This window comes from Giraffa tippelskirchi, chromosome 13 (genome assembly GCF_054371585.1).
Source record: "Giraffa tippelskirchi isolate mGirTip1 chromosome 13, T2T-mGirTip1v1.2.pri, whole genome shotgun sequence".
Lineage (NCBI taxonomy): Eukaryota > Metazoa > Chordata > Mammalia > Artiodactyla > Giraffidae > Giraffa > Giraffa tippelskirchi.
Genome location: NC_137287.1, coordinates 22,355,119 through 22,372,824, shown reverse-complemented (window position 1 = coordinate 22,372,824; position 17,706 = coordinate 22,355,119). Strand labels below are relative to the sequence as shown.

At 37.7% G+C, this 17,706-nt stretch overlaps 1 protein-coding gene across 9 annotated transcripts in view; it reads left to right on the top strand.

Annotated features, from left to right (window-relative positions):
• The window catches only part of LOC145531643 (phospholipid-transporting ATPase ABCA3-like), a 200,625-nt gene that overhangs the window by 92,453 nt on the left and 90,466 nt on the right, over positions 1-17,706 (top strand). For all 9 annotated transcript variants that reach the window (XR_014072620.1, XR_014072619.1, XM_081554583.1 and 6 more), the window contains 2 exons: positions 15,959-16,114; positions 16,421-16,631. Coding sequence is in view for 7 of the 9 variants with exons in the window: in XM_081554583.1 (XP_081410709.1) it covers positions 15,959-16,114; positions 16,421-16,631 (367 nt within the window). In the remaining 2 variants the exon portion in view is untranslated. The remainder of the gene's footprint in view (positions 1-15,958; positions 16,115-16,420; positions 16,632-17,706) is intronic.

The following is a 17,706-nucleotide window of genomic DNA, read 5'->3' as shown; positions in this document are numbered from 1 at the left end:
TAAACTATAGATTCAGTTTCTTTAACAACTAATCAGTGATCCAACAGTTACACTTTCAAGTATATATCCAAAGGATACAAAATCAGGATGTTGAAGAGATACCTGCAGTCTTATTCATGATAACCAAGATAGAAACAACCGAAATGTCCATCAACAGATAAATGGATAGAGAAAATGTGATGTATCTACATGTGGTGGTGGTTTAGTCGCTTAGTCATGTCCCACTCTTGCGATCCCATGGACTGTAGCCTGCCAGGCTCCTCTGTTCATGGGATTCTCCAGGCAAGAATATTGTAGTGAGTAGCCATTTCCTTCTCCAGAGGATCTTCTTGACCCAGGAATTGAACCTGGGTCTCCTGCATTGCAGGCATATTCTTCACTGACTGAGCTATGAGGGAAGACAGCCTTTTAAAAAAAGAAGAAAGTCCTGACATTTGTGACAACATGAATAAACCTAAAGGACATCATGCTAAGTAAAATAAGCTAGATACAGGATGACAATACTGCATGATCTCACTTATACATGGAATTTATAGTAGGAGCAGAGAATAGAATGGTAGTTACCAGTGGCTGGGGATGGAGGGGGCAGTGCAGAGATGTTGGTCAATTGATTGAACAAAGTATTAGTTGAGGACAAAGAATAATTTCTGGGGATCTAATGCACAACTATAGTTAACAATACTGTGTTGTATACTGAGATTTTCTAAGAGGTTTGATCTTAACTGTTTCTCACTACAGGGAGAAGAAGGGAAGAAAATGGAAATTATGTGAGGTGGTGGATATGTTAATTATTAGCTTGATTGTGGTGATAATTTCTACATAATATACATGTAAAATTATACACCTTAAATGCTTACAGTTTTAACTTATTAATTGTATCTCCATAGAACTGGGGAAAAACAAATTTAATTTACTTAATAGTTACAGGAATATTCAGAGGTTATCTATTTCAAATTAGGCAAGCTATGGTACTTTGTGGTTTTTCAGAAATTATTGTATTTCTTCTAAGTTGAAATCTTACAAACATTTGCAGGATTCTCTTATTACCCTTTTAATGTCTCTCTTCTTCCTGATATTGACAGGTTGTAATCCTCTTTTTTTCTGTAATTCTAACTAAAATTTTATTCCTTTTTAACTTTTCAAAGAACCTGCTTTTATTTTATTCTTCTCTACTACATTTTGCTTTTTATTTCATTTATTAATGTTTATATATTTATTATATTGACACTTCAACTTCATTTGGGGTTTTTATTCTCCTTTTCTTGGTTTTTTTATGTCAGTGCATATGTATTAATAATTGATTTGAGAATTATTAGATGCTTAATAATATAAGCATTTATTGCTATGATTTTTTCCTTCAAGCTCTCCTTTAGCTACATCCCACAAATTTTGATATGATTTGTTATATTTTCACTTACATTCAATTCAAAATATTTTCTGTGTTTCTTGAGACTTCTTCTATGGCATAGATCATTTATATGCATATTCTTTAATATCAAGTGATGAAAAGTTGTTCTATTTGCTTCCTGTTATTTTAGTTTCATTCTCTTCTGGTCAGAGATCATACTTTTTGTGGTTTCAAATGTTTTTAAATTTCTATATTTTTATGACCCAAGAAAAGATCTGTCTTGGTGACTGTCATGTGTACTTGAGAAGAATGTTGTCTACTCTTTAGTTGAAATTCCCTATAAACGTGAATTAGATTCAGTAACTTGAGATTAACATTGAGTAACAATGGAAACAGTGACAGACTTCATTTACTTGGGCTCCAAAATCACTGCAGATGATGACTGCAGCCATGAAAAAAAAAAAATTACTTCTTGGAAGAAAATTTTGACAAACCTAGAGAGCATATTAAAAAGCAAAGGCATCACTTTGCCAACAAAGGTCCATATAGTCAAAGCTATGGTTTTTCCAGTAGTCATGTATGGATATGAGAGTTGGACCATAAAGAAAGCTGAGCACCAGAGAATTGATGCTTTCAAACTGTGGTGTTGGAGAAGACTCTTGAGAGTCGCTTGGACTGCAAGGAGATCAAACCAGTCAATCCTAAAGGAGCTCAGTCCTAAGTGTTCATTGGAAGGACTGAAGCTGAAGCTCCAATACTTTGGCCACCTGATGGAAAGAGCTGACTCACTGAAAAGACCCTGATGCTGGGAAAGATTGAAGGCTGAAGGAGAAGGGGAGGACATAGGACAAGATGGTTGGATGGCATCACTGACTCAATGGACATTAGTTTGAGCAAGCTCTGGGAGACGGTGAAGGACAGGCAATCCTGATGTGCTGCAGTCCATGGAGTTGCAAAGAGTTGGACATGACTGAGTGACTGAACAACAGCAACAAACTTGAAATGGTTGTCTAGCTCTGCTGTATACTTGCTGATTTCTGCCTAGTAGTTCTGTTATTGAGTGAGAAATATTGAAATTTTCAACTATAGTTATGTATTTCCCTATTCATGTTTAAATTGGTCATTTTTGTTTTCTCTGATTTAAGTTTTGTTGTTAGGTGTAAGCACATTTAGGATTGTTAAGTCTTTGTGAAATGATTCTTTGATAACATTGTTACCAAATCCAAGCTCACTTTGCTTGCTGCACAACCGGCCAATAAAATCAAAGATCAGGTGTTAAGACAACGAATACAACTTTACTTGGAAATCCAGATGACAGAGAAGGTAGCAGAGAATGTCCTAAAATAACCTTCTTGTCAGGGTCTGGATACCAGTTTCTTTTACAGAACAGAGAAAGAGAGGAGGGAAAGAAGAAAAGTAAAAAGGCCATTTATCTTGAAAAATAGAATGGGATCTGTTCATTTCTTCTTTTCTGCATCCATTTACATGTGAGATGGGTTTGTCTTGCTGTGAGCTGAACAAAGGCATTTTACCAGTCAGACAGAGGGGCAGGGTCCCCGGAGGCAGCCCATTGTGTATGATTATAACAAAAACAACAAAAAACAAAGGTTAAATTCAAAGAAACAGATCCAGGATGGAGTCAGAATTGGCTCTTCCCTGTAAGAATGTAATGTCCCTCTTTTATTTCTGCTAGTTTTTGCTTTGAAGTCAACTTTATCTGACATTGGGTCTTCCCAGGTGGCTCAGTGGTAAACCATCCACCTGCAATAGAGGAGATTGACTGCAAGGCAGTGCAGGAGATGCAAGTTTGATCCCTGGATCAGAAAGATCCCCTGGAGAAGGAAATGGCAACCCACTCCAGTATTCTTGCGTGGGAAATCCAATGGACAGGGGAGCTTGGCAGACTACAGTACATGGGGTCACAAAAGAGTTGGACACAACTTAACGACTAAGCAACAACAACTATCTGACATTAATATAACCATTCCAATTTTCATTTTAGATATTTATTTGGCTGCACTGGATCTTAGTTGTGACACACGGGTTCTTTGATCTTCATTGTGGAAGTGGGATCTTTTAGTTGTGGCATGCAAACTGTCAGTCACAGCATGCAGGATCAAGTCCCCTGGCCAGGGATTGAACCCAAGCCCCCTGCACTGTGGAGGGTTGTGTCTTACCCACTGCACTATCAGGGAAGTCCCTCACCTTTCTTTTGATTTCTGTTTGCATGGTACATCTACTTCAAATACTTCACTTTAAACCTACCTATATAATTAAAATTAAAGTGAGTTTCTTATAGACATTGTATAGCTAGGTCATGTTTTTTAATACAATCTGCCAATCTGTATGTATCTTTTCATTGATGTGTTTAGAGGATTTATATTTTATGTTTGTATTTAAATCTACCATTTTATTAATTGTTTCCTGTTTGTTCTCACTGCATTTTTCCCTCTGTTTCCCCTTTCCAGTCTTATTTTGGGTTATCTGAACATTTTTAATATTATAATTCAAATTGTCTCTTGTGGTTTTTACTATATTTCTTTGTACATTTTTACTGGTTGCTCTAGGGACTTACAAAACATAGACTTAGTTTTCAAAGTTATGTAGAAACAATATTCTCCAACTTTTATGTGGAATGTAGAAACCTTACCACATTGTAGGTATTTTATCCTCCTTCCTTTATGCTATAGTTGTCATATATTACGCCTATATATATTGAAACATCATTAAACAGTGTTATATTTTTTGCTTAAAACCATGTAGCATGTTTAAAGAACCATGAGAGAATAATAGTTTTTTTTTTATTATTTACCATTTCTGTTGTATTTTTACCATTTATGATGTTCCAAGTTTTCAGTATCATTTCTTTTATGTTTGAAAAACATTCCTAATCAGTTGTTTTAGATCAGTACTCTTAGCTATGAATTCTCTTAGCCTTCCTTCACCTGAGAGTATCTTTAATTCACCACATTCCTCAAGCATATTTTTGTTTGACATAGAAATCTGGGTTGACAGTGCTTTTCTTTCAAGACTTAAAATGTTGTTTCTGCTTTCTGGACACCATGGTTTCTGATGAGTAATCCACAATCATCTGAATTGTTTCCCTGTAGGTAATTAGGTTGTTTTTCTTTTTTTCTGGATGATCTCAATACCACTTCTTTGTTTTTACATTTTAGCAATTTGTTTGTGATTTGTCTGGTTTGGATTTCTTTTTATCTTTCTAGATGGGGTTTGGTCAGCTTCTTCAATCTGTAGCTTTGTGTCTCTTGTCAAACTTGGGAAGTTTTTGGTCATTATTTCTTTGTGGTACTTTTTTGTCTCCTTCTGGAACTTCAAAGACATGAACATTAGACATTTTGTTGTCCCCAAGATCCTTTGGGCTTTATTTTTCTTATATCATTTTTTCTCTCAGTTGTTCAGATTGGATAATATCTATTGATCTATCTTCAAGTTCACTAACTCTTTATTATACTTATTCTACTATTGAGTATATCTTCTTTATTTTGATGGCACTTTCTTTTTTAACATTTTATTAAGGTCAGCTACCTGCCAGGACCAGGACTACAAAGATTGCTAAAACAATCTGTTCCCTTAAGAAGTGAAAATGTAGAGAATAAAAGATATAAATGCATAATTAAAACACCCAGGAGTATTACTTAACAGTAATTGAGATGTATGAACAGTGTGAAGTGTATGCCCGACAGAGTTTAGGGGAAATTAGAAAATATTTCCTGAAGAAGCAAAATCTTGAAGTATAGTTAATTTGTAATGTTGTGCTAGTTTCAGGTATGTAGCAAAGTGATTTATAGGTTAATAAAAGATTTTGAACATAGCTTCCTGTGCTATACATTAGGTCCTTGTTATTCTATTTTTTATATAATAGTGTGTACATGCTAATTGCAAACTTTTTATTTATCTCCCCCTCCACTATCCCCTTTTACAACTATCAGTTTGTCTTCTATGTCTGTGAGTCTGTTTCTATTTTGTAAATAAGTTCATTCATATCTTATTTTTAGGTTCCACATGTAAGTGATATCACTTATCTTTCTTTCTGTGGCTTACTTCACTTAATATGATAATCTCTGTGTCCATCCATGTTGTTGCAAATGGCATTATTTCATTCTTTTTGTGGCTAATATTCCATTGTGTATATATGCCACATCTTCATTCATCTGTCAATGGGCATGAAACTTCAGGTTCATGTATCTTTTCAAATTACAGTTTTCTCTGAATATGTGCCCAGGAGTGGGCTTGCAGGATTATATGGTAACTCTATTTTTAGTTTTTTGAGGACCCTTCATACTTTTTCCATAGTGAAGTGGAAGTTGCTCTGTCATGTCTGACTCTGTGACCCCATGGACTATACAGTCCTTGGAATTCTCCAGGCCAGAATACTGGAGTGGGTAGCCTTTCCCTTCTCCAGGGGATCTTCCCAACCCAGGGATCAAACCCAGGTCTCCTGCATTGCAGGCAGATTCTTTACCAGCTGAGCCACAAGGGAAGCTGCACCAATTTACATGCCCACCAGCAGTGTAGAAGGGTTCTTTTTCTCCACACATTCTCTATCATTTACTATTGGTAGGCATTTTAGTGATGGTTATCCTGATCTGCATGAGGTGGTATCTCATTGTAGTTTTTATTTACATTCCTCTAATAATCAGTGATATAGAGCATCTTTTCATGTGGCTGTTAGCCATCTGTATGTCTTCTTTGGAGAAATGTCTATTTAGATCTTCTGCTCATTTTTTGATTGGGTTTTTTCTTGGTATTAAGGATATGAGGTGTTTTATATTTTGTAAATAATTAATAATCTCTTGTCAGTAGCAAAGTTTACTAATATTTATCCCCATCTATAGGTTGTCTTTTCTTTTTGTTGATGTTTTCCTTTGTTGAGTGAAAGCCTTTAAGTTTAATTGGGTCTGATTTGTTTATTTTTGTTTTTATTTCCATTACTCTAGGTAATGGATTCAAAAAAATATTGCTATAATTTATGTCAAAGTGTGTTCTGCCTATGTTTTCCTCTAGGAGTTTGACAGTATATGGTCTTAATTTCAATCTTCAATCCATTTTGAGTTTATCTTTGTATGTGGTATTAGAGAGTGTTCTAATTTCATTCTTTTATATGTACCTGTTCGGTATTCTCAACACCACTTATTGAAGAGACTTTTTTCCATTTTGTATTCTTGCCTCTTTCATCATAGATTAATTGATAATAAGTATGTGGTTGGTTTCTGGGCTTTCTATCCTGTTCCATTGATCTATGTGTCTGTTTTTGTACCAGTACCATAGTGGCTTAATTATCAGAGCTTTGTAGTATAGTCTGAGTCAAGGAGCATGATTTCTCCAGCTTCACTCTTCTTTCTCAAGATTGTTTTGACTATTCAGGGTCTTTTGTGTCTGCATACAAATTATGAAATTTTTTTTCTAGTTCTGTGAAAGATGAAAGATGTAGTTGGTAATTTGAAAGGGATTGTCGTTGAATCTGTAGATTGCATTGGGTTTTATGATCATTTTAACAATACTGATTCTTTCAATCCAAGAGCAAGATATATAGTTTCATCTGTTTATGTCCTCTTAAGTTTCTTTCATCACCATCTTGTAGTTCCTGGAATACAGCTCTTTTGCTTCATTAGGTAGGTTTATTTCTAGGTTTTTTTTTTTTGATGTGATGATAAATGGGATGATGTCTGTACTTTCTCTTTCTGATCTTTTGCTGTTAATGTGTAGAAATGCAACAAATATCTGTATATTTTTTGTATCAGGCAACTTTAGCAAATTCATTGATGAGCTCTAGTAGTTTTCTGGGAGCATCTTTAGAATTTTATATGTATAGCATCATGTCATCTGCAAAGTGACAGTTTTACTTCTGTTCCAATTTGGATTGCTTTGATTTGTCTCTCCTCTTTGATTGCTGGGAGAGTGAACATCCTGTCTTGTTCCTGATCTTAGAGGAAATGTTTTCAACATTTCACCATTTAATATGATGTTAGCTGTGGGTTTGTCATATATGGCCTTTATTATACTGAGTTATGTTCCCTCTATGCCCACTTTCTAAAGAGTTTTTACCATAAATGGATGTTGCATTTTATCAGAAGTTTTTCTGCATCTATTGAGGTGATCAGATGGTTTTTTTACTTAAATTTGTTAATATAGTGTATCACATTGATGGATTAGTGTATATTGAAGAATCCTTGCATTCCTGGGATAAAGCCCATTTGATCATGGTGTATGATCCTTTTAATGTATTGTTGCACTCATTTTACTGGTATTTTGTTGAAGATTTTTGCATCTGTTTATCAGTGATACTGGCTTGTAATTTTTTGTGATATCTTCATCTGCTTTTGATATCAGATGGCTTCATAGAGGAGCTTCTCCAGTGGCTCAGTGATAAAAATCCACCTGCAATGCAGGAGGCACAGGAGACACAGGTTCAATCCCCGGGTTGGGAAGATCCCCTGGAGAAGGGCATGGCAACCCACTCCAGTATTCTTGCCTGGAGAGTCCCTTGGACAGTAGAGCCTGGTGGGATACAGTTCACAGGGTTGCAAACAGTCAGACATGACTGAAGCAATTTAGCACACACACAGCCTCATAAAATGAATTCAGAAGTGTTCCTTCCTCTGCAATTCTTTGGAATAATTTCAGAAGGGTAGGTGCTAACTTTTCTCTAAATGTTTGGTACAATTCACTTGTGAAGAGATCTGGTCCTGGACTTTTGTTTATTAGGAGTTTTTAAATTATGGATTCAATTCTGGTAGTTCTGTTCATATTTTCTATTTATTCCTTGTTCCGTCTTGGGAGATTGTTCATTTCTAATAATTTATCCATTTCTTCTAGGCTGTCCATTTTATTGACATATAGTTGCCTGAACTAGTTTTTTACGATCCTTTGTATCTTTACAGTATCTGTTGTAACTTCTCATTTTTCATTTCTGATTTTATTGATTTGGGCTCCCACCCATTTTTTCTTGATAAGCCTGGCTAAAGGTTTATCAATTATGTTTATCTTTTCAAAGAACTAGTCTTTAGTTTTACTTATCTTTCCTATTTTTTTCTTAAACTTTAGCTCATTTATATCTTCTCTGATCTTTATGAATTCTTTCCTTCAACAAACTTTGGGTTTTGTTTGTTCTTCTTTCTCTAGTTGCTTTAGGCATAAGGTTAGGTTGTTTACTTGAGATTTTTCTTGTTTACCAAGGTAAGCTAAAAACTTCCCTCTTTAGAACTGCTTTTGCTGCATCCTGTAGGGTGTGGGGGCTTTACTGGTGGCTGACAGTAAAGAATCTGCCTGTAATGCAGGAGACCTGGATTCAGTCCCTGGGTCAGAAAGATCCCTTGGAGAAGGAATGGCTACCCACTCCAGTATTCTTGCCTGGAAAATCCCATGGACAGAGGAAACTGGCAGGCTACAGTCCATGGGGTCACAAAGAGTTGGACACAACTGAGCAACTAACATAAACATACATAGCAAACGAAGCAACAGACAAACAATTAATCTCAAAAATATACAAGCAACTTCTGCAGCTGAATTCCAGAAAAATAAATGACCCAATCAAAAAATGGGCCAAAGAACTAAACAGACATTTCTCCAAAGAAGAAATACAGATGGCTAATAAACACATGAAAAGATGCTCAGTATCACTCATTATTAGAGAAATGCAAATCAAAACCACAATGAGGTATCATTTCACACCAGTCAGAATGGCTGCTATCCAAAAGTCTACAAGCAATAAATGCTGGAGAGGGTGTGGAGAAAAGGGAACCCTCTTACACTGTTGGTGGGAATGCAAACTAGTACAGCCACTATGGAGAACAGTGTGGAGATTCCTTAAAAAACTGGGAATAGAACTGCCATATGACCCAGCAATCCCACTGCTGGGCATATACACCGAGGAAACCAGAATTGAAAGAGACGCGTGTACCCCAATGTTCATCGCAGCACTGTTTACAATAGCCAGGACATGGAAGCAACCTAGATGTCCATCAGCAGATGAATGGATAAGGAAGCTGTGGTACATATACACAATGGAATATTACTCAGCCATTAAAAAAAATACATTTGAATCGGTTCTACTGAGATGGATGAAACTGGAGCCCATTATACAGAGTGAAGTAAGCCAGAAAGAAAAACGCCAATACAGTATACTAATGCATATATATGGAATTTGAAAGATGGTAACGATAACCCTTTATGCAAGACAGAATAAGAGACACAGGTGCATAGAACAATTTTATGGACTCTGAGGGAGAAGGTGAGGGTGGGACGTTCTGGGAGAATAGCATTGAAACATGTATATTATCATATGTGAAACAGAACACCATTCCATGTTCGATGCATGAGACAAGGGCTCAGGGCCGGGGCAATGGGATGACCCAGAGGGATGGGATGGGGAGGGAGGTGGGTGGGGGGTCCAGGAAGGGGAACTCATGTAAACCCATGGCTGATTCATGTCAATGTATGGCAAAAACTACTACAATATTGTAAAGTAATTAGCCCCCAACTAAAAAAAATAATAATAATAAAATTAAAAAAAAAACAAACAAACATACATAGCGTTTGGGTTGTTATGTTTTCACTGTCATTTGTCTCTAGATATTTTTTCCTGCTTAACTTTTTTAGTGATCCATTTGTTATTTACTAGCCCATTGTGTAGCCTCCAAGTATTTGTGGGTTTTTGCAGTTTTTTCTCTTTTAGTTTATTTCTAGCCTCATATTTTCAGACAAGATGCTTAGCATAATTTAAATTTTCTTAAATTTACCAAGGCTTGCTTTGTGGCTCATGTGATCTCTCCTGGAGAATGTCCCTGCTGCTGCTAAGTCGCTTCAGTCGTGTCCGACTCTGTGCGACCCCATAGACGGCAGCCCACCAGGCTCCTCCGTCCCTGGGATTCTCCCGGCAAGAACACTGGAGTGGGTTGCCATTTCCTTCTCCAATGCATGAAAGTTAAAAGTGAAAGTGAAAGTGAAGTCGTGTCCGACTCTTCGCGACCCCATGGACTGCAGCCTACCAGGCTCCTCCGTTCATGGGATTTTCCAGGCAAGAGTACTGGAATGGGGTGCGATTGCCTTCTCTGGGAGAATGTCCCACGTGCACTTGAAAAGAATGTGCATTCCACTGCTCTTGGATGGAATGCTCTATAACTATCACTAAAGTCAATCTGATCTAATATGTCATTTAAGACCTGTGATTCCTTGTTGATTTTCTATTTGGATGACCTGTTCATTAATGTAAATGAGGTGTTAAAGTCTCCCACTATAACAGGGCTGCCCTGGTGGCTCAGTTGGTAAAGAATCCTCCTGCAATGTGGAGACCTGGATTTGACTCCTGTGTTGGGAAGATCCCCTGGAGAAGGGAATGGCTACCCACTCCAGTATTCTGGCCTAGAGAATTCCATGGACAGAGGAATCTGACAGGCTACAGTCCACGGGGTTGCAAAGAGTCAGACACGACTGAGTGACTTTCACTACTACTACCGATAACTGTGATACTGTCAGTTTCTCTGTTTATATCTCTTAACATGCACCTTAGGTGTTGCAGTGCTATGTTAGATGCATATATATCTTAAGTTATCATATCTTATTCTTGATCCTTTGATCATTATACAATGTCCTTCTTTGTCTCTTGTGACAGTCTTTATTTTAAAGTCTATTTGTCTGATATAAATATTGCTACTCCAGCTTTCTTTTGATTTCCATTTGTATGCAATACATTTTTCCATTCTCTCATTTTCTTTCTTTTTAATTTAGATCAGGATTTTTTTTTATTACTTGTTGGTTTAAAATGGCTAATCAGAATAAAAATTAAAAGTCTGTCTAGAGGTTGAGGTCTCCCCTATTTATAAAGGTTAGAACGCAGGTATCCCCTCTACCTATCACCATACTGAGGTGGACCCCCAAGAAACACCTGGAGGGGCCTAAGCCTACCACTCCTTCTCTATCTTGTTTTTGGCATGTGTCCATCCCCTCACTTTCAGTCTGTATGTGTCTCTAGATCTAAAGTGAGTTTCTTATATATTTGAAGTTGCTCAGTGGTGTCCAACTCTTTGTGACCCCATGGGCTGTAGCCTAGCAGGTTATTCCATCCATGGGATTTTCCAGGCAAGAATACTGGAGTGGGTTGCCATTTCCTTCTCCAGGAGATCTTCCCAAACCAGGGATTGAACCCGGTCTCCCACATTGTAGGGCAGACGCTTTACCATCTGAGCCACCAGGAAGTCTATAAGAGTTTCTTATAGGCAGCATATATGTGGGTCCTGTTTTTGTATCTGTTAAGCCACCTATGTGTTTTGTTTGAAGCATTTAGTCTGTTCACATTTAAGCTAATTATTGCTATGTATGTTCCTATTGCCATTTTGTTAATTGTTTTGAATTTGTTTTTCTTGTTCTTTTCTCCCCTTCTTTTGTTCTCTTCTCTTGTGATTTGATGACTATCCATAGTGTATGTTTAGATTCCTTTTACTCTTTTGTGTGTATATCTATTACAGATTTTTGTTTTGTTGTTGCCATGAGGTTTTTGTATAGCAGTGTGTGTATAGATGTGTGTATGTATACACACATCTTCCCTTGTGGCTCAGTTGGTAAATAATCCACCTGCAATGCGGGAGACCTGGGTTCGATCCCTGGGTTGGGAAGATCCCCTGGAGGAGGGAAAGGCTACCCACTCCAGTATTCTGGCCTGGAGACTTCCATGGACTGTATAGTCCATGAGATCACAAAGAGTCAGACAGGGCTGAGCCACTTTCACTTTACTTCATATATGTGTATATATGTATGTGTATATGTATATATATATATATATATATATATATATATATATATATATATATACACTTGTTGTAGGTGTCTGCTCTCTTCATTTCAAATGCATTTTAGATACCCTGCATTTGTACTCTTGTCCCCTCATGATTACTATTTCGATATTATATTTTATATCTAACTGTTTTGTGTATCCCTTAACTGCTTATTGTGGATATAAATGATTTTACTACTTTTGCCTTTTAGCCTCCCTGTTAGCTTTGTGTATGGATGACTTCCTACTTTTAGTGTATGTTTGCCTTTACCAGTGAGCGTTTGCATTCATAATTTTCTTGTTTCTAGTTGTGGCCTCTTCTTTTCTGCCTAGAGAATATCCTTTAGTGTTTCTTTTAAAGCTGATTTAGCGGTGCTGAATTGTTTTAGCTTTTGCTTGTCTGTAAAGCATTTGATTTCACCATCAAATCTGAATGAGAGTCTTCCTGAGTAGAATATTCTAGACTGTAGGTTTTTCACTCTGAGTATGTCATGCCACTCCCTTCTAGCCTGCAGAGTTTACGCTAAAAAATCAGTTGATAGCTTTATGGGAGTTCCCTTGTATGTTATTTGTTTCTTTTCTCTTGTTGCTTTTAATATTCTCTCTTTATTTTCCGCTCTTGTCAGTTTGCTTACTGTGTGTCTTGGTGTGTTCCTCTGCAGGTTAAACCTGAACGGGACTCTCTGGTCTTTTTGGAGTTGGATGACTATTTCCTTGCCCCATTGGGCAACTTTTCAGCTATTACTTCTTCAGATATTTTCTCAGGGCCTTTCTCTCTCTGTTCTCCTTCTGGGACCCCCATAATATGAATATTAGCACTCTTGATGTTGTCCCAGAGGTCTCTTAAGCTGTGTTCATTTCTTTTCACTTTTTTTTTCTTTTTCTGTTCAGCCATAGTGATTTCTACTACTCTGTCTTCCAGCTCAGTTATCCATTCTTCCTCATTTAGTCTACTATTGATTCCTTCTAACGTAGTTTTCATTTCAGTTATTGTATTCTTCAATTCTGTTTCATTGTTCTTTATATTTTCTAATTCTTTGTTTAAAAAAAAACTAATTTCTCACTCTGTGCATACATTCTCCACCTGAGTTCTTGGATCATCTTTACAATCAATACTCTGAACTCTTTCCCAGGTAGATTGCCTATATCCATGTCACTTAGTTTTTCTTCTGAGTTTTTGTATTGTTCCTACTCTGAAACATATTCCTCTTTCACCTAATTTTGTCAAAATTGTTATTTGCATGTTTATGTATATGGAAGATTAGTTATGTTTCTCAACCTTACTGGCCTTCTGTCCCAGCACTGCACTTTTCAAGGGCCAGGGGCCAGCTGTTCCAAGGGTAGTGCCTGGCCTGCATTCACAGATTCATTTTGTAGACTTCAAGACCATAATTTTCTTGCTTCTGGTGTCTGCCTCCTGGTAGGTGAGACTGGTCCAGAGGCTTGTGCAGACTTCCTTGTGGGAGGGGCTCTTGCCTGCCCACTGGTGGGTGGAGCTGAGTCTTGGCCCTCTGCTGGGCAGAACTGTCCAAGTGCTTGTTTATAGTTGTCTGTATGCTCAGAGAGTCTTTAGGCAGACTGTCTGCTGATGAATGGGAATATATCCCTAACGACTTAGTTGTTTAGACTGAGGCATTTTAGCACTGGAGCCTATTGACTGTTGGGTGGGGCCAGGTCTTGGTGCTAATGACCCAAGCAAGATGTCAGCCTCCAAGAGAATTCATGCAGAAGAATACTCTCCCCTGTATGTCCATAACCATTGTCTATGTCCCCAGAGTGAGCCATGTCCAACCCCTGCTTTCCCAGGAGACCTTGCAAGACTAGCAGGTAGGTGTGGCCCAAGCTCTTATGAAATTACTGCTTTTGTCCTTGTTCCTGGTGCATGTGAGTTTTTTGTATGCCCTTTAAGAGTAAAGTCTCTTTTCCCCCATCCTGTGGAGCTCTTGCAGTCAAGGCCCGCCAGCCTTCAAAGTCAACTACTCTGGGGGCTCCTCTTCCCTGTGCCAGATCCCCTGGCTAGGGGGCTTGACATGGGGCTCTGAACTCTCACTTCTGTGGAAGAACCTCTGTAATACAATTTTCTCCAGTCTTTGGGTTGCTCACTGAAGGATATAGGGTTTGATTATATTGCAAGACCACCCCTCATACCTGTCTCACTGTGTTTCCTTCTTTATGTCTTTAGTTGTAAAAGATCTTTTCTGGTAGGTTTCAGACTTTTTCAACAGTGATTGTTCTGCAGATTGTTGTGATTTTGGTGTGTTCATGAGAGGAGGTGAGCTTAGGATCCTTCTATTTCACCATCTTAACCTACTTTAGGTTAAATTTGGAGCCAGAGTCCAGCAGCAGGGACCTCAGCAAGGACGGCAAAGCCGGGAAGCCATCACAGCATGACGAGCAGGAAGATCGGCTCCCAGCTGTTATCTCTGATGACACTTTCTATGTTAATCCCAACATCTGTGCCACCTAATCATTAATGTCTGTTGACTATATATTCCTATATAAGTTGAGACTTTTGTGATTCTTTGTGTGCCAGTTAATTTTTATTTTTATCCTTGGTATTTTCAACAATACGTCATGAGACGCTCCATCTTATTTATATCTTCTCTGTGGGTTGTGGGTCCAATGTCAGGTGTAAAGTCTTTGCGGTACTAGTCCAGTCTCTCCTGTGTATATGTTATCCATTGGTCAGCTCACACCTGGTTAGGAATTTACTCATTAGCATGGTAAAGAACCTGCCTGCCAATGCAGGAGACATAAAGAGATGCAGGTTGAATCCCTAGGTCAGGAAGATTCTCTGGAGGAGGGTATGGCAACCAGAACTCTTGCCTGGAGAATCCCTTGGACAGAGGAGTGTGGCAGGCTACAATCCATAGTGTCACAAAGAGTCAAACACGACTAAAGCAACTTAGCCCTCACCTATGCACATACTAATGAGATCCATATGTGCAAACAATGGGATAAACACGAGAGTTCATGAACAACTTTATGGTATCACTTTCTTGCTCCTCTCTGTTAATATCTCCCAAGGATTCTGGTTCCCTAGGATTCCAGTTTTTAGTCCTTCTGCCAGAAATCACCCACTTCCATGACTGAGCCACAACCAAGTGGCAGAAAGACAGACTGGTAAAAAGCAATTGAGTTTGGTTCTGTCTTTTTTGAAGCATGAATCCATTGAATTGAGAAGTTCCCCCTCCTCAGAGGAAAAACTAGGATTGCCCCTTCTACACTTTCTCAGAGCTTTAGGGGTTTTCCCTTTTCTACTCTTCAAGCCAAAACTAGAAAGTTTTTCCTTAATCTTATTCTGTCTGCTCTGCAGTGCTCAGTTGAATGCTTTGGATTGCTCTTCAGTTCAGACTATGGCATACATTAGTGAAAATGGTAAACTCAACCATTTAAAGTTCAGTGGCACTTTAAATTATGATGTTCTTCCTGTTCCAACTGCTGCTGTTTACCTTTTAGTAGTTTTACAGGTTTAATAATTGAGTTCAGTAGGAGATAAGGGGTGTGTGTGCTTACTTCATCATATCTGGAAGCTAGAGATGTGTTTCTTTTTTCCCTCTGTTCATGAGCTTCAGGTGTGTCTATTAATTATGAAAAAAAATTTTTTTTAATTTAGGAACTCTACTTTAGACATAAAGGGAAGCAATGGGAAGAAGACACTATATAGCTAACGTCAGAACAGAGCTAGTATAAAATGTTTTAAGGATATAGTTACAAGAAACCTTATTTATCTGTATAGATATATAAGAAAACTTAAAGATCTAAGAAATTTCTAAGGATAAGGCTAAATGCACAGTGTAAATTCTGGCTCCTCTTTCTAGGTAAAAAGTATACATCAAAAGATGTCTCCTAATGAAATTAACCATATGCTGTCTACTTTTGACCTGCTAGAAAAGCGTGATACATTTTCAAAGTCACTGAGTGGAGGAATGAAGCGCAAACTCTCCATCATTATAGCACTTTTAGGGGGCTCCAAGGTATTAAGGAAGAGAGAATGGGGGAGGGCAGGGAGAGGGGACACTAAAAATGGATTTCTGACAACCCATCTAGAAAGCTGACAAAAACCTGAGCGTTGGTATGAATCTTAAAGGAACATTGGCAATAATGATCAGAGGAAATTGGCAGTACTGGCTCAATTGTTTAGTTTGGGATTGCTTTTACTACTATTTTTAGGCTAGACTCTCTGTCTTCACTTAAAAGTGTTCCCCTCAAATAGTAAATTATCCGACGTGTACTATAGCAACAATTTTCAATGGTTACGAAATTGTTCTTCTGGCTTTTAGGTAGTGATACTTGATGAACCATCATCTGGAATGGACCCAGTCTCAAGGAGAGCCACTTGGGACATCCTTCAGCAATTTAAACATGATCGTACAATCTTACTGACCACTCACTACATGGATGAAGCTGACATCCTGGGTGACCGAATTGCCATCATGGTCAAGGGGACTCTGCAGTGCTGTGGCTCTTCAACCTTCCTGAAAAAAACATATGGTCTTTCTCCCTTTGATTATTCTTAGGATATTGATTCCTTAAAAATATTCCTCTAATGAGATTTCAATGATATTTTGTCTAAACACCAAAAACTTCAATGACTTCCTCTGTCTTATTAATTAGGTGGCAACTATTCTGATTAGTTTTTAAGGCCCTTTACAATCTACATATGCTTATACGTTCTTACTTTTTCCTCAAATACATAGCTTTAGACTCAGGAAATGCTCTTATTGACCTATAAAGGCCATGCTTATTTCTCCCATTTTGCATGTACTAACAGTTTTGTCTTTGGAATGCAGTTGTGCGCTCAGATGTATTTATTGTATTGAGTGATGGATTGGTTGAGGAGAGAAACTAGAGCAATCAATTGTTTATAAGCCTAGTTTCTCATTTGCCAAACTGATATCAAATCCTCAGTGTGATGAGATAACTCTGGATGTAGTATAGAATGAAAGAATCATGTCAGTATAATAATACAGTCCTTGACTTTGATAAAACTTTTTTAGGAGATAAAATTGATAATGAAGGCTAAAATTACAGTCTAAGGAATTCAAAATTGTAGGGTATAAATGTAAATGAAAATAATTAAGGATGAATTCCTTCTTCATTTATTCACTATTTTAATTCATTTAACTAACCTTAACTACTTCCTCTACACTGGTTACTATGGTATCCCTTAATGCAGCATATTTAATACTCAAAACAACAACTTCATTTTATAGAATAAAAAACTGTGGCCTAGATAGTCGTAGTTATATATCCTTTTAGTTCAAAGTTTATGATCACCTTATAGGTTTGAGTTCTATAAGGATTTCTATATCTAGGGGCTTCCCTCGTGGCTCAGATGGTAAAGAATCTACCTGCCAATGCAGGAGACCCAGATTCAGTCCCTGGGTCAGGAAGACCCCCTGGAGAAGGAAATGGCAATCCACTCCAGTATTCTTGCCTAGAGAATTTCATGGATAGAGGAGCCTGGCAGGATACAGTTTATGGGGTCACAAAGAGACAGACACAACTGAGCAAATAACACTAGGGACCTTTATCACAAGTGGGGGAAGGGAAGATATCTAATATT